A 21,652-nucleotide genomic window follows, 5' to 3' on the forward strand; every position below is an offset into this window, starting at 1 on the left:
ATTTGTTCTTTGGGTGTTGAGTTTGCTAAGTTCTTTATAGATTTTGGACACTAGCCCTTTATCTGATATGTCATTTGCAAATATCTTCTCCCATTCTGTCAGTTGTCTTTTGGTTTTGTTAACTGTTTCCTTTGCTGTGCAAAAGCTTTTGATCTTGATAAAATCCCAAAAGTTCATTTTTGCCCTTGCTTCCCTTGCCTTTGGCGATGTTCCTAGGAAGAAGTTGCTGCGGCTGAGGTGGAAGAGGTTTGCTGCCTGTGTTCTCCTCAAGGATTTTGATTGATTCCTTTCTCACATTGAAGTCCTTCATCCATTTTCAGTCTATTCTTGTGTGTGGTGTAAGGAAATGGTCCAGTTTCATTTTTCTGTATGTGGCTGTCCAATTTTCCCAACACCATTTGTTGAAGAGACTGTTTTCTTTCCATTGGACATTCTTTCTTCCTTTGTCGAAGATTAGTTGACCATAGAGTTGAGGGTCTATTTCTGGGCTCTCTATTCTGTTCCATTGATCTATGTGTCTGTTTTTGTGCCAGTACCATACTGTCTTGATGATGACAGCTTTGTAATAGAGCTTGAAGTCCGGAATTGTGATGCCACCACCTTTGGCTTTGTTTTTCAATAATCCTTTGACTATTCGAGGTCTTTTCTGGTTCCATATAAATTTTAGGATTATTTGTTCCATTTCTTTGAAAAAAATGGATGGGATTTTGATAGGGATTGCATTAAATATGTAGAATGCTTTAGGTAGCATAGACATTTTCACAATATTTGTTCTTCCAATCCAGGAGCATGGAATATTTTTCCATTTCTTTGTGTCTTCCTCAATTTCTTTCATGAGTACTTTATAGTTTTCTGAGTATAGATTCTTTGCCTCTTTAGTTAGGTTTATTCCTAGGTATCTTATGGTTTTGGGTGTAATTGTAAATTGTATTGACTCCTTAATTTCTCTTTCTTCTGTCTTGTTGTTGGTATAGAGAAATGCAACTGATTTCTGTGCATTGATTTTATATCCTGACACTTTACTGAATTCCTATACAAGTTCTAGCAGTTTTGGAGTGGAGCCTTTTGGGTTTTCCACATATAGTATCATATCATCTGCAAAGAGTGATAGTTTGACTTCTTCTCTGCCGATTTGGATGCCTTTAATTTCTTTTTGTTGTCTGATTGCTGAGGCTAGGACTTCTAGTACTATGTTGAATAGCAGTGGTGATAACGAACATCCCTGCTGTGTTCCTGACCTTAGCAGAAAAGCTTTCAGTTTTTCTCCATTGAGAATGAATTTGCGGTGGGTTTTTCATAGATGGCTTTGATAACATTGAGGTATGTGCCCTCTATCTCTACACTTGAAGAGTTTTGATCAGGAAGGGATGCTGTACTTTGTCAAATACTTTTTCAGCATCTATTGAGAGTATCATATGGTTCTTGTTCTTTCTTTTATTAATGTATTGTATCACATTGATTGATTTGTGGATGTTGAACCAACCTTGCAGCCCTGGAATAAATCCCACTTGGTTGTGGTGAATAATCCTTTTAATGTACTGTTGGATCCTATTGGCTAGTATTTTGGTGAAAATTTTCACATCTGTGTTCATCAAGGATATTGGTTTGTAATTCTCTTTTTTGATGGGATCCTTGTCTGGTTTTGGGATCAAGGTGATGCTGGCCTCATAAAATGAGTTTGGAAGTTTTCCTTCCATTTCTATTTTTAGGAACTGTTTCAGGAGAATAGGTATTAATTCTTCTTTAAATGTTTGGTAGAATTCCCCTGTGAAACCATCTGGCCCTGGGCTTTTGTTTGTTTGGAGATTTTTGATGACTGTTTCAATCTCCTTACTGGTTATGGGTCTGTTCAGGTTTTCTATTTCTTCCTGGTTCAGTTGTGGTAGTTTATATGTCTCTAGAAATGTATCCATTTCTTCCAGATTGTCAAATTTGTTGGCATAGAGTTGCTCATAGTATGTTCTTATAATTGTTTGTATTTCTTTGGTGTTGGTGGTGATCCTTCCTCTTTCATTCATGATTTTTTTTACTTGGGTCCTTTCTCTTTTCTTTTTGATAAGTCTGGCCAGGGGTTTATCAATCTTACTAATTCTTTCAAAGAACGAGCTCCTAGTTTTGTTGATTTGTTCTATTGGTTTTTTTTTTGTTTGTTTGTTTCTATTTCATTGATTTCTGCTTTGATCTTTATTATTTCTCTTCTCCTGCTGGGTTTAGGCTTTCTTTGTTGTTCTTTCTCCAGTTCCTTTAGGTGTAGGGTTAGGTTGTGTATTTGAGACCTTTCTTGTTTCTTGAGAAAGGCTTGTATTGCTATATATTTTCCTCTCATGGCTGCCTTTGCTGTGTCCTACAGATTTTGAACAATTGTGTTTTCATTATCATTTGTTTCCATAAATTTTTTCAATTCTTCTTTAATTTCCTGGTTGACCCATTCATTCTTTAGAAGGATGCTGTTTAGTCTCCATGTATTTGGGTTCTTTCCAAATTTCCTCTTGTGATTGAGTTCTAGCTTCAGAGCATTGTGGTCTGAAAATATGCAGAGAATGATCCCAATCTTTTGATACCAGTTGAGACCTGATTTATGACCCAGGATGTGATCTATTCTGGAGAATGTTCCATGTGCACTAGAGAAGAATGTGTATTCTGTTGCTTTGGGATAGAACGTTCTGAGTATTGATGTCCATCTGGTCCAGTGTGTCATTTAAGGCCTTGATTTCCTTGTTGATCTTTTGCTTGGATGATCTGTCCATTTCAGTGAGGGGAGTGTTAAAGTCCCCTGCTATTATTGTATTATTGTCGATGTGTTTCTTTGATTTTGTTATTAATTGGTTTGTATAGTTGGCTGTTCCCATGTTAGGGGCATAGATATTTAAAACTGTTAGATCTTCTTGTTGTACAGACCCTTTGAGTATGATATAGTGTCCTTCCTCATCTCTTATTATGGTCTTTGGCTTAACGTCTAATTGATCTGATATAAGGATTGCCACCCCAGCTTTCTTCTGATGTCCATTAGCATGGTAAATTGTTTTCCACCCCCTCACTTTAAATCTGGAGGTGTCTTCGGGTCTAAAATGAGTTTCTTGTAGGCAGCATATTGATGGGTTTTGTTTTTTTATCCATTCTGATACCCTGTGTCTTTTGATTGGGACATTTAGCCCATTAACATTCAGGGTAACTATTGAGAGAGATGAATTTAGTGCCATTGTATTGCCTGTAAGGTGACTTGTTACTGTATATTGTCTCTGTTCCTTTCTGATCTACTACTTTTAGGGTCTCTCTTTGCTTAGAGGACCCCTTTCAATATTTCCTGTAGAGCTGCTTTGTTGTTTGCAAATTCTTTCAGTTTTTGTTTGTCCTGGAAGCTTATCTCTCCTTCTATTTTCAATGATAGCCTAGCTGGATACAGTATTCTTGGCTGCATGTTTTTCTCGTTTAGTGTTCTGAATAGATCATGCCAGTTCTTTCTGGCCTGCCAGGTCTCTGTGGATAAGTCTGCTGCCAATCTAATATTTTTACCATTGTATGTTACAGACTTCTTTTCCCGGGCTGCTTTCAGGATTTTCTCTTTGTTGCTAAGACTTGTAAATTTTACTATTAGGTGATGGGGTGTGGACCTATTCTTATTGATTTTGAGGGGGATTCTCTGCACCTCCTGGATTTTGATGCTTGTTCCCTTTGCCGTATTAGGGAAAATCTTTACAATAATTCTCTCCAATATACCTTCTGCTCCCCTCTCTCTTTCTTCTTCTTCTGGAATCCCAGTTATTCTAATGTTTTTTTGTCTTATGGTGTCACTTATCTCTCGAATTCTCCCCTCATGGTCCAGAATTTGTTTGTCTCTTGTTTGCTCAGCTTCTTTATTCTTTGTCATTTGGTCTTCTATATCACTAATTCTTTCTTCTGCCTCATTTATCCTAGCAGTAAGAGACTCCATTTTTTATTGCACCTCATAAATAGCTTTTTTTATTTCAACTTGGTTAGATTTTAGTTCTTTTATTTCTCCAGAAAGGGCTTTTATCTCTCCAGAGAGGGTTTCTCTAATATCTTCCATGCCTTTTTCGAGCCGGGCTAGAACCTTGAGAATCGTCATTCTGAACTCTAGATCTGACATATTACCAATGTCTGAATTGATTAGGTCCCTAGCCTTCGGTATTGCCTCTTGTTCTTTTTTTTGTGGTGAGTTTTTCCCACCTTGTCATTTTGTCCAGATAAGAATATATGAAGGAGCAAATAAAATACTAAAAGGGTGGCAAAGACCCCCAGGAAAATGTGCTTTAACCAAATCAGAAGAGACCCCAAATCATGGGGGGGGGGGGAGAAAGGGGATAAAAAGAAGCTCAGAAAAAAAAAATTAAAAACAGAAAACAAGACAAACCATAAGTGACTCTTAATCTCACAAAACAAACTGAGGGTTGATGGGGGGAGGGGGGTTGGGAGGGGGGTGGGATTATGGACCCTGGGGAGGGTATGTGCTATGGTGAGTGCTGTGAAGTGTGTAAACCTGGTGATTCACAGACCTGTACCCCTGGGGATAAAAATATATGTTTATAAAAAATAAAATTAATAAAAATTTAAAAAAAAAACAGAAAACAAAAAATATAAAAAAGAGAAAAATATATATATATTAGACTGGTGACTAGAACAGGGCCACCCACTTAATTTTGGGAGTATTTTGGTCTCTTTGAAGAAACTACCTCCCAAATTTTAAAGAATGAAAAACATATATAAGGGTAAACACAATGAAGGGATGGAATATGCCTATAAAGATGAAAAAAATTTTTTTTTAAATTTCTAAAAAAGTAGTTGATAAAGTAAGTTGGTTGGGAGGATAAAGAAAAAGAAAGTGGAGAGAATTTGCTCGGGCTGGAGAGTAGAACAAGCCCAGAGCTAGATTTAGGGTATATTTTGATCTATTAGAAGAAGTTGTACCCCAAATTTTTTAGAAGGAAAAAACCCTATGTGTATCAAAAAATAAAGTTAGATACAATGAAGGATAAAATATGAATATAATAATGAAGGTTCAAAAAAGATTATTTTTTTTAAAGATTATTTATTTGACAGAGAGAGATCACAAGTAGACAGGCAGGCAGGCAGAGAGAGAGAGAGAGAGAGAGAGAGGGAAGCAGGCTCCCTGTCGAGCAGAGAGCCCGATGCGGGACTCGATCCCAGGACCCTGAGATCATGACCTGAGCCGAAGGCAGCGGCTTAACCCACTGAGCCACCCAGGCGCCCCTTATTATTTATTTTTATGAAAGGTATTGTTAAGGTAAACTAGTTAAAAAACTTTAAAAGAGGAAAGGGTAAAAGTTAAAAAAAATTTAGAAGAAGAAAAAAAAATTAACTGCAAGACTAAAGAACCATGGGGAGAAAGCCATGAATTCCATGCTTTGCTTTCTCCTCCTCTGGAATTCCGCTGTTCTCCTTGGTAAATGAACTTGGTCTTGGTGGAATTTCTTGTCGATCTTCTGGGGGAGGGGCCTGTTGTAGTGATTCTCAAGTGTCTTTGCCCCACGTGGAATTGCACCGCCCTTATCAGGGGCCGGGCTAAGTAATCTGCTCGGGTTCACTTTCAGGAGCTTTTGTTCCCTGAATGCTTTCCGTAGAGTTCCGGAGGATGGGAATGAAAATGGCGGCCTCCCAGTCTCCGGCCCAGAGGAGCCAAGGGTTCAGGGGCCCCACTCCTCAGTGTGCCCTCAGAGAAAAGCACTCAATCGCTCCTGTCTCCTGGCCTCTGGCTGTGCTCTGAGCTCACCCAGCCTGTGACCCGTTCAAGGTAACCCCAAGCTGAGAGCTCACTCCTCGGCTCTGTCTCTGTAGCAGGCTTCCCCGCTCTAATACCTGCGAGCTCTATGACACTCAGACACCCTCAATCCTTCTGTGACCCTGTGGGACATGGGGCCACGCTGACCCCGCATGGGCTTCACCCCGGTTTAGCCTCTGGAGCGATGTTGCTCAGTGGAGCAGACTTTTAAAAGTCCTGATTTTGTGCTCCGTTGCTCTGCTGCTTGCCGGGAGCCGGCCCCTCCCCCCACGGTCTATCTTCCGGTCACTTTGGATTCATTTCTCCGCCGTCCTACCTTTCAGAAAGTGCTTGATTTTCTGTTTCTAGAATTGTTGCTCTTCTTCTGTTTGGTCTCCTGTTGGATTTGTAGGTGTTTGCAATGGTTTGATAAGCTATCTAGCTGATCTCCTCCTACCTGATGTAGTCTCAGCCTGCTACTTCTCCGCCATCTTGACTCCTCCCCCGCTGAGTTAAATACCCTTCTTGAAATGCCCTCTTATGATACCATGAGCAACAGGAGATAGATTCTATAGATTAAACAGAACCATGTAGGCCATGGTGAGGAATTTGAAATTGACTCGACAAAGAACAAGAAGTAATTCATCTAATGGAAGAAAGTGATATCATTTGTATTTTTTAAAGATCCTTCTAAAAATGGTGTGGAAAACATATTTTGGAGGAGAAAGAGAGAAAGTAGGTTAACAGGAGCTGTACAACATTAGTAAGAAGACATGGAGTATATTTTGGAGAAATAGGTGTCAAGATTTGTTGATGGATTGGATATAAAAGGCAGAGAGTTCTGGAATGTCTTCTAGACTATCAAAACTTGAGGGGGAATAGAAGTGACATTTACTGAGAAGAGGAAAAATGGCAGAGGACAGGTTTGAATGGGGGTATTGAGAGGAGATTAGCTTTCCAAGAAAAGATGTCAGGTAGGTGGCTGGATGGGAGTTCGAGGCTCAGCAAAGAGGCCAGGGCTAGAGAGATAAATTCGTTCCTTTGACTTCAACCTTAAACTTCTATTCCTTGTTTCATCTCCTTTGGGTAGTATTTCTTCAGTAGTCATGTTAAATAAAGATATTAGCACCCTTCTTTCTACTTCCCATCTTCTGTCGACTCTTGATACACTTTTCTTGTTAAGGCTCATAACATAATCCAGTAAACACATTTAAAATTTCCATACTATTGTCTGTGTAATGCTAAAAGCTGAAAACTACAAAATAACATTTATAATATAATTATATGAATTTTGTTCACTTAAGGGCCAAATATTGTGCTGGGACTACATTTCTTTCTCAGTGGGTCCAAAGCCTGGTGCCACTTGAAAAAGAATGGTTCTAGTATTTGTGTTAAATTAATCCTCTTTTCTAAGTCAAAAAATTTTTCCCTGGAAATTTTGAAGACATAACTCCATTGTGCTTTTGTATCAGCACTGCTTGATTCCATACGGATTCTTATTTCTTAGTGACTAATTTTTCTTTCTCTTTATGGAAACTTACAGAATCTTCTTTTTATGATTGTTGCTTTGCAATTTTATAATGATATATAGGCTGTATCTTTTGTCCCTTCACACTTGGAAGCACTCAGTAGACTCCTTTAATGCCTCTCTCGTATACTGGGAAACTTTGTTATTATTCTAGGGGCTGTGTAGAATACTGGTTTTTATTGGAAGTAGACTGAGTTCAAATACCAGTTGTTTGCTCTGTAGCTTTGAGGAAGTTATTCAAACTCTGTGCTTGCTTTCTTATCTGAAACATGAGAGTATTAATAATATTACCATACTGGGCGCCTGGGTGGCTCAGTGGGTTAAGCCGCTGCCTTCGGCTCAGGTCATGATCTCAGGGTCCTGGGATCGAGTCCCGCATCGGGCTCTCTGCTCAGCAGGGAGCCTGCTTCCCTTCCTCTCTCTCTGCCTGCCTCTCTGTCTGCTTGTGATCTCTCTCTCTCTCTGTCAAATAAATAAATAAAATCTTTAAAAAAAAAAATATTACCATACTAATATATTCCTTACAATTGGACTGAGAATCGAATGGGTAATATTTAGGAAGTTCCATAAAATGCCTGGCAAATACTATGTGCTCAATAAATGTTATGTGTTGATAATTATCTTTGCTTTTAGTTTTATTCCTTGCTTTTCTGGAGCTTCAGAAAAGTTGGACCTCCCAGACTGATTCTCCACTTTGCTTTTATCTCTCATAGTTTCTAATTTTTTTTTTCGTTGCTGCTGCTGTTGTTTTATGTTCTGTGATGTTTCCTTGACTTTACCCTCCAAACATTAAAAAATGATAACTTGGCATAATTGTAATCTTTGCCTGTACATTCATAAACTAAGAATAGGATAAGAGATCAGCTTGAATTATCAGAAAACACAACTGGTGTGGTTAGTTGACTACCTGGCTGAGGCACTGGGCTCCACTAGTCTTAACATTGGCATCGAATAGAATGTTCATGACTGGAGTGGTTCTTTAAAAGATAGACTTTCCGGTCGCCCTTGGATTCTCCCCTTGGATTCATTCTTGCCTTCTGCTTTGCCTGCTGACTGAGCCTCCAGCTACCCTAGGGTTTTGTCAGATAGATTGGCTCTTTGCTGCCTTTCCCTCTGTCTTTTCTAGGCTATTGCTTCTTTGCTTTCTGTAATCCATCAACAAGTTTTCATTCCTTCCCACACTGCAGAAAGTTCTTCTTTCCATTCTCTTCCTCTTTGTGGGTTGATTGCTTTACTATCACTTTAATAGAGTATGGGTGGTGGTGGATTTAGATGTCTGTGTTCAGTCTACCATCCTGAATCAGACTTCATTACCTTTCTAAAGGAGAGACCATGTTACAGATCATCTAACAGTCCTCTCCATTAACTACCACGCTTAAAGTGGAAATCATGCTGAATATGACCATTTTCTAATGTTCTGATCTTCAACCTACTTGCCCTTTGTATCCTTAACTAGACTGGCCAGATCACAGAGACCTGAAGGCTAAAATTAAGTAAGGGACTGGTGACTGCTAAAACCAATCCTTTGTTGTCTACTGTCATGTTCAGAAAATTATCTGAAGCTTAACTTATGAACTTTTATATGGAATGATGACCAGAGTGAGTATTCAATAAATACATTTTTGTTTTGACGTGATCGTGCACTTCTTTAAGACCTGCGAAAGTCTACTCCAGCTGTAAAGATGATTAGGACATGTGGTAGGAAACAGATAGAAGCTAACTTAATGTGAAAATGTTTATTATAATAACATGGTCAGGTAAATAACTTTGAGATCTGACAATGTTTTAACAGTCCACGTAGCAGTATTTCCTACATTGTTTTGTGGGATACCAGTCATGTGAAAATCTAGAAAAAGGGTGAGGTGGTCAGTAGTAGGGAAAACATAATATTCTTCCTTTTGGAACACATTATGCTTGTGCTTACAGTAAGGGTTTTAAGAGTTCTGTGGCTTAAAAAAATCTCTTTAGCTTTATACATTCAGTTCTCAGAAAACTTATTTGAGCACTTCCCTCTTTTTTTGAATATCACAAGGAATTAGTGTCCCTCAGAGTACACTTAGAGAAATACTGTCTACAATTTTAGTAGTTCTTAAAATGTGGTGTCAACAATAGTGAGCAGAATGCTACTAAGTATATGACTTGGAGGCTGGTGTTATCATGATCAGGCCAATTTTTATTATGTTATTGTAAATATGTTTGGAGATAAGCTGTCCACCAAGAAGGGATAAAGAACAAACATGTCAAGGGCTGCATTGGTTGTATGTGTATTTTCAACTCCTATGGAGAAATAATTTTCTCAGGAGAGGCCAGTACATTGAATACACCTTAATTTGATAGCAGTAACCTGGGAGAATGGGAAAGGGATTTTATCATAGCTAACCTTACCTATTCCACAAGAAGGCTTTTGCAACTTGCTGTGTTTGACTGGCAAAACCAATGGACATGCTGGTTTTTGAAAGTCACTCCTCTGGGTGCTCTTAGTGTCATAAGGTGGTTGGAAGGGATGCTCCAGTCTTTTACCATGTGACCACCAGTCACCCTTTATGGGAAAAAAATTGGAAACACAGAATTGAATACTATAGAACATTTTCATATATTGCTTGATGTCTCTGAATGTCCAATTTTGATTCAATAAGTTATTGGGTATTCTAGTACTAAAATGGAATCCTATAATCTAGGAATAAGTATATTTTTATAAAGACTGAATTTTTTGAAAAGGTACTTAAAAGTGAATTATCGTATATTTTCAGCAAAATAAAGCTGCTAAATTCTTAAACTACTTCCTGTCAACAGATGGAATGGTAAAAATCAACTAATTATATTCCTATATTTTGTACTACCATTTTATTTTATATATATATGTATATATATGGCTCGATTTAATGTAAAAATTATGTTCTATACTTTTCATTATGAAAATACAAATAATGTATTATCATCTAATATGGTAGTTTTCATAGTTTTCCATCCATGATCCACACCATGAAATAGATTTTGCCATGCAAGAACACACAATGTGTAAAGTACATAAAACACAAAGTTTCACAATATTTATTCTTACTACATGCAGTGCACTTGACTATTTTTCTATTTTATCATTTGTCTCTTCTATTCCATTTCACAATGCTAGTTGCAACCCACATTGTTTTATAACCCACTAGTACCTCAGTTTGAAAAATTTTGTTCTAAGGGAAAATATCTCCAATGTGACTAAATTTTTGATGGTAAAACCTAACTTAAGTATCCAGGAAAGGGAGAACTAATAGATTCTCCACAAGCACATATTCGCCACAAGAATCTGATCCCTTAGAAGTTGTGAAAAGAGTGAGGGGAAACTTACTCAGCTTAATTCTAAATAAACACTTTTTTTTTTAAAAAATGTAGTTGATCAGGTAAACTTAAGACACCTTGGGAAGAGAAACTGTGACACCTGGGAGTTCTTGGATATTATTAGACAATGAAAGTAACTTTGGGTATAATCACACACCTATTTTGGGCTTTGAGGAAAGAGATGGGGTTTTTTAAAAATCAGCCATGATTTCATAGTCAGAGACTTGAAAAAATATGATTCAAAGGGGAAGAATATGATATCACAGAAGTAAAATTCTGACAGTACAGTTGAAGCTACAGTGCTATGAAAAGTAAGAGGCGTTTGAAGACATTTTATCTGACTCCATAGGGAGTCAATTCCCAAAGCAGCTTAGTTTCTAAGAAGACAGGCATGTATAAAAGAGGTATACAATATCAAATTAAAAAAATAATTTCATGGAGTCACCTTGTCAGGAGATTGTCAAGAAGCTTAGAAGAAATTCATGATATATGTCAAAGGCAGCAAAAATAGAGTTTTCTGGGAGAAAAAAAAATCTATTATATCAAGAAATCACAGAAAGGCTAAGAATTTGAAGAAGAATACATAAATTCAGAGCTGAAAGTCAGAGCTCCTCAACTTTAGGTTCTTCGTTAAGGGATTTATCTTCAAACTGAAAAAGACAGGATGAACATGGACCCATGAGGGAACTGAGCCCTAACGGAAGAGAGAGTTAGACCTCACTTGGAAACTTTTAACAACTGCCAGTTTTTAGGCCAATGACAAATTGTAACCCAGGGTAATGAATAAGTTTGCAGAGATCAAAGGAATTTAGGAACAAAGGAATTTTGGAGAACAGGAGAGATGGGCTGAAGGGTGAATAACAAAAATTAAGACTACTTGAGGTCGATCCTGGGAATTCTACAACAGACTACTCAACAGATGGTGTCTTCTCACTATCTGGCTGAAAATAGTCACATCTAACTTGTCAGAATGCCTGCTTCCTGCAGACCTCCTCCACTGCATGAGAATGATACGTGCTTATTGTGCCCCAAGGTCTCAGATTTACAGGCCTTTTCTCACTTACCCTCACCACGATTCTGCGAGTAGATACACACCCACTTCACAGATGAGAAAACTGCTGCGAGATTAACTTCCCCAAAGTGTATCCCTAGCAGGCAGCAGAGCTGTCCAAGTCAGAGCCCTGCCCCCATCCATGCAGGCCTCCCAATTTCCATGCTTTATTGCTTTATCACATCTGCTGTAGAATGCAAAGCAGATAACCACAAACCTACTTAAATTATTTCAGGAGTAACAATAAAGAGATTTTGAGTAACTTGAGAAAGCTCTTCTATGAAAAGGCTTTAAGAAGTACATTGTATATTATCTTCTTTGTTGATTAGAAACTTATTTTGCTAATACCCCAATTACTGGCTAAGTGACTCTGGGATGAGCAAACTTCCTGGCAGCACTCAATTATTTTTTTTGAACAAGAGTTTATTGCAAAAGTTACCCTAAAAGCAGAGATATCAATTCACCTCTCAAGATTTCTCATGAATTCCGAATTTTACCAAAATGGTCTCTTTAATTTCACAAAATATAAAGGAAATAATGAACAATGTTTCTTAAAGTGTGACTGATGACTTGAAGACCTCAGAGTTGGGGGAAGTATTCTGATTAGTGTTGTAAATGGGGTGAAGCTTCACTTTGGCAGAATGAAATCCTACAGTTCAAAAAATGCTGTTTTTCTGTTTTCTATTTCTGGATAGCCTGCCCTTTGCCTGAAGAGTCTGGTTTGTTCCTGGAAGAGTGAGAATGTATGTGGACTTGAGCACATGCGCATGCAATTTTGGTACAAGCATTTGTTCATAGAAGATTATAAGATTAAAGAGATAGGTGGAAGCTTATTTTTTTGTTGTTGTTGCCTGTTTTTCCTTTTCTTCTTTTTTTCAAAGATTTTATTTATTTACTTGACAGATAGAGATCACAAGTAGGCAGAGAGGCAGGCAGAGAGAGAGAGAGAGGAGGAAGCAGGCTCCCTGCTAAGCAGAGAGCCCGATGCAGGGCTTGATCCCAGGACCCTGAGATCATGACCTGAGCCGAAGGCAGAGGCTTTAACCCGCTGAGCCATCCAGGTGCCCCTGGAAGCTTGTTTTTTCCTTCACCCCATGCTGAAGCCAAAGACTAAGTATAAAAACTTACTGCTCTGTGCAGCATTACTTGAAGTGGATTGTAAGGGGTTGACATGAGTTATTTAGGATGAAATAAGCCAAGCTGGGAAAAGTCTCTATTGTGATTGCTTTGTCTAGATTTCGGGTGTCAGTCCACCTCTTACAGATTGTGGAAGGGGTTTTGCCTAAAGAATTCAAAACTTTGGACACAGAAAATGCAGGATGCCTTCCCTTCTAGCCCAAGGCCAGCCTTCTTTCCTGCCCCAGGCTAACAGTCACTGGAACTCCATAGTATGGAGACATCTGGGAGATTTCCGAGGAAGAGACTCCCACTAACCCCCACCCCTAATGGCCATTATACTGTAAACCCCTTAGCCACCTTTGGAAACCACTGTGAGACAGTCTTTGTTATACTTCTGCTATCTCTAAGCCTTCAGAAATGCATTAGGAGACATTAATTAGTTTTCATTCTTTGGGAAATTAAGGAAGAGTCTTGGGAGAGAAATAGTTAAAGCAGTTGGGGCCTCATGGCAAAGGCCGTTAAGAGAACACAAGAGGTGGTAGGGAGAGCTCCACAGCAGCAGCCTGGCAAAGATGGCTGCCGCTGGTGGTGATCGTCTGTGGAACACAGAATCCTACTTTGGGGATTCCTAAGGAAATACAGACTTTTGACAACTCTTTACGCAGAATCACATTTTATTAGTGGAGCTCAAAGGCTTTCAAAACACTGAAGTGTTCCAGGAAACAGTAGCGTTATGTTGTATCTATGTTCATCTCTACTTTGCTGTGGATACCAGGAGTGTTGAAATACCTCTTTTTAAGCAACTCATAATGTCCCTGATATGTTATTCCTAAATTGTGTTCTGTGGAATACTAGGTCTGTAGCACATTAAAAGGTGTTATATAGAAGTGGTTTCCAAAGTTAAATAAATTTGGGAAATACTGAGGTAAGTAAACTGAAATAAGTTTATCACAGGATTTCTTAGAATCTTTATATACAAATATGATTTGTGAAGCTTTAAGATCTAAATATATAGCTTTTCCAAAACGTATTTGACTTTGGAATGTCATTTTATTGAACACATAGGGCTAATGCTCTGAAACATACACTTTGGAACATGATGACCTAGTATCATCTCTTTTAAAATACCAATATTTAAAAACAAAACTTGTGATGAAAAGTGACCAAGCTACAGCTCCTTTTTACTTTTTCTGGCACTCCCAATTTTATGTCCCTATGTACAACTGTGTGGTTGTTTCATTTAAACATCTGTAGGGGCACCTTGGTGGCTCAGTTGGTTATGCGACTGCCTTCAGCACAAGTCATGGTCCTGGAGTCCCAGGATCACATCCTGAATCAGGCTCCTGACTTGGCAGGGAGTCTGCTTCTCCCTTTGACCCTCCGTGATCCTTCCCTCATTCTCTCTCAAATGAATTAAAAAAAAAAAATTCTTTAAATACCTTGTAATTAAGTAAAATTAATCAATCTGGTGTTAGGTTCTTAAGCTATTATCTTAGCAAAATATGTAAGAGAGCAGATATGCCACTTTAAATATGAGGCACTTTATTTTCTTCACTCTTGCATTAAAGCCAGCACTGCTATAAACGAGTTAATTTTTTAAAACAATCAAACTAAACATTAAAAAGAAGCCTGTCATCTTAAATAAAGGAACAAAGTGTACAGATATGTGAAATGAACATTCTTTATTACTCCTCGAGTACGTGAACATGAGTACACTTAAGATAGCTGTTTTTGTTTTTAAAATATGAACAGTGCCTCCACTCCACACCTAAAACAAATACGCCCTTAACTCGGTGATGTATTTTCAGTCTCTGTGTATATCTCCTCACTCATATCCACCAGCAGCCTCTCTTCCCTGTCCTCTCACTTCATCTCAAACTTCCTTTCGCCATCTCTTAAAGATCTCTGACTCATTTAACCTTTAGCACCAATAAATAAGGATCCTACTGCTACTCTGTCACCCCATCGGGATCACAGCTCCTAACATCACTTTTCTCAAGACACCTATAAACTAGGAGTAAGAGAAAATTAGTGCATTGATTTTTGAGATTTTTACATTTTATATTTCCATTCTCAAAGCCATTTCTTTTCCTTAGTATCTCCAAGGTAAGGATGGATTCAGTTAATAGTTTGGTTTTAATTCAGTCCTGACTTAGAGCTCAGGAGAGTCATTCATTAACTTTTGTAAGAAACATGGGAACTTCACTAACCTGGATTTCTGGACCAGACTTACTTCCCTCAGGTAGGCCTGGACTGTTAATATCTTTAAAATCCCCGATGGTTTATAAAACAAAATAGCCTTAAAACTGCCCACATAAGGTTTTATTACATGACATTAATGCATATTTGACTACATTAATTCCTGCTTCAAGAAGATCTCCCATTCACACACAGTGCCCTGGTATGCTAGTGATTTTACGATAAGAACATTGGATGTTACTGATGTAAAGACAGGTCATTAAAAGCAATCTCTATTTAAATGTCAAGTTAAATCACAATTACACATAAACTCACATGCCAAAAGAACTTTGTGGCTGAGATGAAGTAAAACATCTCAGGAAGAGGACTATCCAGGATTATCTAGGTGGGCCCAATGTAATCATACCCATCCACCGAAGAGGGAGGCAGGAAAGTCAGAGCAAGATTTGAAGATGCCATGCTGCTGGCTTTCAAGAGGAAGGGGCCACGAGCCACGGAAAGCAGGCAGCTTCTAGAAGCTGGAAAAGGCAAGGAACTGGATTTTCCTTTAGATACTCCAGAAGGAAACCAGCCTTGTTAATAGCCAACGAGACTGACTTTGGACTTCTGAGGTCAAAAAGTGTTGAGAATAAAATTGTGTTGCTTTAAGTTAAGTGTTTAAATTTGTGGTAATTTGTAATATCAAGAATAGGAAACTAACAGGATAAACTATACCTCAACAAACCGAAGTTTAAAGAAAGAAGATAATGAAATATATGAAAAGTGCGGTTTGACTAAACCAACCATCCTGGGTCAGAAACCTGGCTGTGACATTTGCTTACTATGTAATCTCAGATAAGTGAATTTACTTCTTCGTGGTATGTTATCATCCATAAAATATTTCTAATGCTACCTCCTAGAAACTGTTGTACAGATTAAAGCCTATAACTTACATAAAACACTTAGCTCATCCCTAGCACTTCACACACTTTAAATAAACGGTAGCTATTATTTTATAGAGAGTATCATGGGAAATTTTTATAATAGAATATGTAACACAAATACGATATTATAGATTTCTCCAGTATCTGCCAAACACTACTAAGTGGCTATAATCTGATACAATCTAGGAAAACAATTATTTGGATTCCTTCCCTATTTATATATTGTTTGTATGCAATAGTTATCTGGGAGAATAGTCTCAGGTTACTGCTTTTAACTATTGGATTATAACAAATATTAGTCTGAAATATGTCACATCCTTTACATAGTCTGTGACCAAATTATCCTGCAAAACAGCTTCTGAATCTAAATCTGTATTTGTATATAAGGAACATCCGTCCAACCTGCTTTTCTGGCCCTTTTCTGGGATCTATGTAGGGAACTGGTTCATTCAATGTTCTTGCATTTGTATGAATGAATTTTGCATAATATATACGTCCTCTCCCGACAAATGGTTTTGAATGTTGTATACTTTTTCCAGGTTGTTTGTCATGTTTGATTTCTTCTTTTTTTCCAGTTACATACACTATACCACCATCTTCTATTTTATGCTCTCTGAAAAACAGAATTACATAGTAAGTAATGTATCCCAACGAACATTTTAGGACTGTGTCATAATTGTATAAAATAAAATTTAATATATTTCAAGTATCAGTCAAGACAATTTAGGTTTTATTAATAGTTATAAGAGACTTATGCAATTAAAATATGGAAGGGTATCTTCTCATTTTAAATCATATAAAAGATGAAGGGATTTGTGTTAATTATGATTATTCATAATAATACACCAGCACAATGTACAGACTTTCACTTGCTTGGAATCAAAAAAGAGTAGTGATTTTATCATGGTTACAAATCCTGTTTGGAACATGTATTCATGAAGGTAAGTTACATGGTAATCTTAACTCATCTTCTTTAAAAGTTAGTTACTTAGGGGGTGCCTGGGTGGTTCAGTAGGTTGAATGACTGACTCCTGATTTCGGCTCAGGCCATGATCTTGGGGTTCAGGTATCAAGCCCAACTCTTGGTTCTGACTCAGTTCATGATCTTGAGACCCAGGGATCCAGCCTAGGGTCAGGCTCCTTGCTCAGTGGGGAGTCTGCTTGAGATTCTCTATCTCCCTCTCTCCCTGTCCCTCCCTCCCCCACCCCACACACTCTCTCTCTAAAATAAATGAACAAATCTTAAAAAAAAAAAAAAGTTACTTAGTAAATTCAGTCACCTGGGCAAGGATAGCTATTTAATTTTAAAAGTTCACCTGGCAAACTTATAAAAGGTACCAAATGACCACTATTATTTATCTTTTCAGGAAAATACCACTGTGCAGGCATGAGAACAATCAATTCAATCTCATCACTTTTTGCTTTTAATAACTAGACTGGTACCAAAGTGAACATTAAAGAATTTTTTAAATATTAAAAAATATTTAGAAGCAATTTATAGAAATTTTCTCCTTTTAAAAAAGAGTGGTAGACATTATAAAAGGCAGTATTTTAAAATTTCACATACTTAGAAAATAAAGGAAAGAATGAAATAAATTAATGTGAATACTTTTTACATAGAAGCTTTTAAAATTAAAGCCCTGACCTATGGAAGGTAAGTAAATAAGATTACAAATTTATAGAGAAAATGAGCAGTTCTGCTTAGTCTTGGCCCTGAAAATATAACCCCTCTGTTACTTCAAAACAAAGTCAGGTTCATCTTTTCTATCATATCATTTTTTAGTGAAAACCCCCAAATGGCTTTGTGTTGCATTTACAGTGAATACTGCTGCCTCATCAGCTCTGAGGCTGCAGGATCCAGCTCCAGCTAATCTCTTCAAAGGCAATGAGACCACTCTCCCCTCACTTCTCCAGACAGCACACCTGCTTTCAGTTCCTGGACACACCAGTTATTTTCCTTCAGGACATGTGCACACAGTGTCCCCTCTGCCTGGGCAGTTCTTCCCTGGGTCCCTGCACCACTGGACCATTATCTTTAGGTCTCCGCTTAAAAGCCATCTCCTCAGAAGCTTTTCCTAGATTTCCCCCTTCCTGCCCCATGTAGTCTCTATTTTAGTACTTTCTTTCGTAATACCATGACTTATAATTTACGTATCTAGTTTTGTTTTGTTTTTTGGTAAGCACTACAAATACCCTTTACTGGTCAGTAGCTCTCCATAAGGGTGAAGGAAGACTGTGTTTCTTTCATCATTATGTAGCTACCTGGGGAAGCATCCTGTTCATCACAGTTAAATGGACCGCCATTATAGTATTTGCATATTTCTGGTGAATCTGCTGGGATTGTTTTTTAGTCTGGCTTAGTGTAACTGTATACACCCAACCCCCACTCCAATATACATACAAACAACACTCAGCACTCTTGGACCCTAGCTCCCTGCAGCCCAACACAAATTGCTCTCTGTAAGGTTTTGGAAAAACTGATTACTGGTCAAGTGTGAGTAACTTCTAAGGCTTTTTCTATTACCTTTAAATAAACACTTATATCTCTGGAAAGGTCATGATCGATTTTATTATAGACATCTGACATCAGTTCGTTCCATCTGCTTCTCATGGTCGTAACTCAGCAATATACTTGCACTGGCATCACATCCTTGAAGGAAGGGACTGTGGCTCTATGCTTGCGTGCATATGCATTCGTTCAAGTAAGTATTTGGGGTGTGAGTAGCTATAGATTAACACATAAGTGTGAAGTATATGATTCTGTAGTAATTTCTTAATAGAAGGAAACACAAAAATGGGCAGTGAAGAAAGGCAGACAGAGTTGGAATCTCAACTCTGCCATTTAATATCTGAGCCTTGATTTCCTCCTTTGCATGGTAAGGCCAAGAATGCCTATTAAGAGAGATGTGACAATAACGTTGAATAATTCATTCTTTCAACAGATATTTATTGAATTTTGTGCCTGGTGCTGCTCAAGGCACTGAGGATACAGCAGTGACAAAACAAAAATTCCTGCCCTCGCAGAGCTTACATTCTAGTGAGGGAAGGCAGATGAGAAATCAAATAACAAGTAAAACATACAGTCTTTTGGGTGGTGTTAAGTGTTAAGGACAACAACAGAGCAGGGAATGGGGAAAAGGAGTGCATGTATGTGGGAGGGAGGCTGCATTTTTAGACAGGGTAGAGGCTGCATTATGAAGGTGGCAACTGAAAAAAGGAAAGAGGGGAGGGAGCTAAGAGGATATTTGAGGAAGGGCATTCTAGCAGAGTGAACTGTAATTGCCAAAGTATGGCAACAGAAGCACCTGGCCTTAGGTGCTTCTCTAAGTGTGGTCCCAGAAGGAGCTGCATTGTCATCAATTTTACTTGATAGTACAAATTCACCGGCCCCATCCCAGGAAACTTAACCTATCCCAGATAGTTTCCCAGGAAACTTAACCAGCTCTCCAAGTGATTCTTAAGTATGTTGAGAATCACTCTTCTAGTGACAAAAATACAGGCTTTGAAAGCAGATACCCCTGTACCTGTTGGTATTAAACTGTAACACCTTGGTCAATAGTTCTCAAAATTTAGGGTACATCAGAATCACCTGGAGGCTTGTTAAAACCAAGATTATTTATTGTTCTCAACTCCAAATTTCTGATTCAGTATATCTGTGGTGGGGAGCCTGCAAGAATATGCGTTTCTAGTAAATTCTCAGGTGATGCTGGATTGGGGCGGGGGTGGGGTGGGGTGGAGTGGAGAGCACACTTTAAGAATCACCGCTAGCGGGGAGGCCTGCGTGCTGGAGCAGGGTGCAGTCAGAGGGCAAGCAGCAGATAAGACCAGGTAAAGGAAAAGGGGCAGTTTGTGGCGGTCCCACAGGCCACTGCAAGGACCTTAGCGCTTATTCTGCAAGGGCCCATGGAGAATAGTGATCTAACCTACGCTGTAAAAAAAAAAAAGGGAAAAAAAAGACCTCTCAGACTGCTAAGTGGAGAACGCACAGAGGCAAGGGGAGCAGCAGAGACTGTTACAACATCCAGGTAAGAAACGCTGGGCCAGCGTGGGGATGATGCTGGAATTCTGGATATATTTTAAAGGTAAAGCCTAAAGAATTTTCTAATAATTTAGATGTGAGGTGTTAGAAGTGGAAGATTCCATGGGACTTGAAGACTGTTGGGCCCGACAACGCCTGTAAAGCGCCTGACACACAGTGGGTGCCGGGTAAGCAGTGTGTTTTTAAAAAGTATTCCGGTAAGCGCTCAACTACTAGAGATAGGAAGAAGAAAAGCTCTGATAATGGCCCGAGGACCGAACCCTCGGGTCTCACTTCACCCTCCCCGAAGGAAGGAAATAGTTTCAGAAGGGGAAATAGAAAACCAAACCCCAGCACTTACTGCTGCTTATACTCCTTTCCCTCCATGGGCTCCCGAGGCCTGATACGAGGCAGCGAGGAGCCTCGCGGGAAGATCGGGGACTAGGGCCTGCCTGGAAAGGGGCGCGCGGAGAGCCTTGACTGTGACTCGTGCGTTGCTAAGCGACGGCGGGCTCCCAGCGCCCGGCCTCGGAAACCCGCAAGGGGGCGGAGCCGGAGCACGCAGGCGCAGTAATCCGAGTGGGCTCCACGAGCTTGCTGGTGCGGCCGCCTGACTAGGCGGGGGCAGGTGGTTGGGTCTATGGGCGTCTTTTCCCGACCCGCCCCAGGCTGAACGCTCTGTGTTTGAACTTGGCCTTTCCTATCGGTCCGGGTGGAGTATTTATTAAGGCCCACGCTGGCCTTGGCGATCAAAAGGGGGCGGTTCCCAGAGCCTCCCCCGCGGCCCTAGGCTCTGGTGCTGGAGGCTGTACTGCTTGCGTATCCGCGAGCCTCGCAGGGGGCCTCCCCGGCGCTGCCCACGTCTGCCGGAGCTGGCTCCAAAAGTGCACGCAGGCAGGAGATGAAGCTTGTTTACGTGAACCGTTAAATACTGTGCAAGTAATGATTGCTGCTCCTGGGCTGACTAGTCTTTGCTTGAAAAAGCTTGGCTGTCGCTGTTCTCCACGATTTCTGGCGAATCTTTCCACGGCCCGGCAGCAAGCATTAAAATAGAGCAAGGGAACACTCATCTCCTGCAAACGAGACTCCCCGCGGTGTGTGCATCTGCTCCAGCCTGAATGGGGTTCAGAATCGGGCGGAGGGAACTGTAGGCTATGGCAGCAGGTTGGGGCTGGTATTCGTAGCGCTTATCTAAAAAGAGCAAGTTCCTGGGAAAAGCAGTTGATGACTTGCGTCCACCTTCTGGCCCCCGATTTTCTTACCTCATTTCACCATTGCTTCCCAGGTTCCATTACCAGAGCCAAATTTCTTTGGCATCAGCCGTCGTAATTCTTGTATTTGCCTGGATAATGGGAAAAGAAAAATCCTTACTGAGTTGAATTCTGCTGTATAACCAAGCTATGCTTGTGCATGTGTTTTGTAACCCAGAGCCAGTATTAATATGTATTTACATTTACCTGGAGTAATGTGGGGAGAACCAAGTCTGGTCGCTGGACTCACTGTACATACGTGAGAAGAATATATGAATAGAAGTTTGATAGCTAGTTACCTACACCACTAAATTGGTAAAAAGAGTGGAGTGTGTATAAATACATGTGTGTTTGGGGAATAAGGTTTGGGTGGGTAAATACGTATGGGGAGAGTGGGTTGAAAACCCCTAAATGGGGGAACTAACAATTGAGTTCCTGCTTGAGAGCCGGCCGTTTGTTCAGCACTGTATGACACCACGTACTTACTTGGTCATTGT

General features: G+C 39.5%; 1 protein-coding gene across 1 annotated transcript in view; it reads right to left on the reverse strand.

Moving 5' to 3' along the window:
- Window positions 1-20,408, reverse strand: part of C9H2orf73 (chromosome 9 C2orf73 homolog) — a 29,317-nt gene extending 8,909 nt beyond the window's left edge. Inside the window, exons 1-3 of the mRNA XM_047745772.1 lie at window positions 20,267-20,408; window positions 16,290-16,500; window positions 9,651-9,804 (exon numbers count right to left, since the gene is read on the reverse strand). Coding sequence (XP_047601728.1) covers window positions 9,651-9,804; window positions 16,290-16,500; window positions 20,267-20,292 — 391 coding nt within the window. The 5' untranslated portion in view covers window positions 20,293-20,408. The remainder of the gene's footprint in view (window positions 1-9,650; window positions 9,805-16,289; window positions 16,501-20,266) is intronic.
- Window positions 20,409-21,652: the final 1,244 nt, after the last annotated feature.

This window comes from Lutra lutra, chromosome 9 (genome assembly GCF_902655055.1).
Source record: "Lutra lutra chromosome 9, mLutLut1.2, whole genome shotgun sequence".
NCBI lineage: Eukaryota > Metazoa > Chordata > Mammalia > Carnivora > Mustelidae > Lutra > Lutra lutra.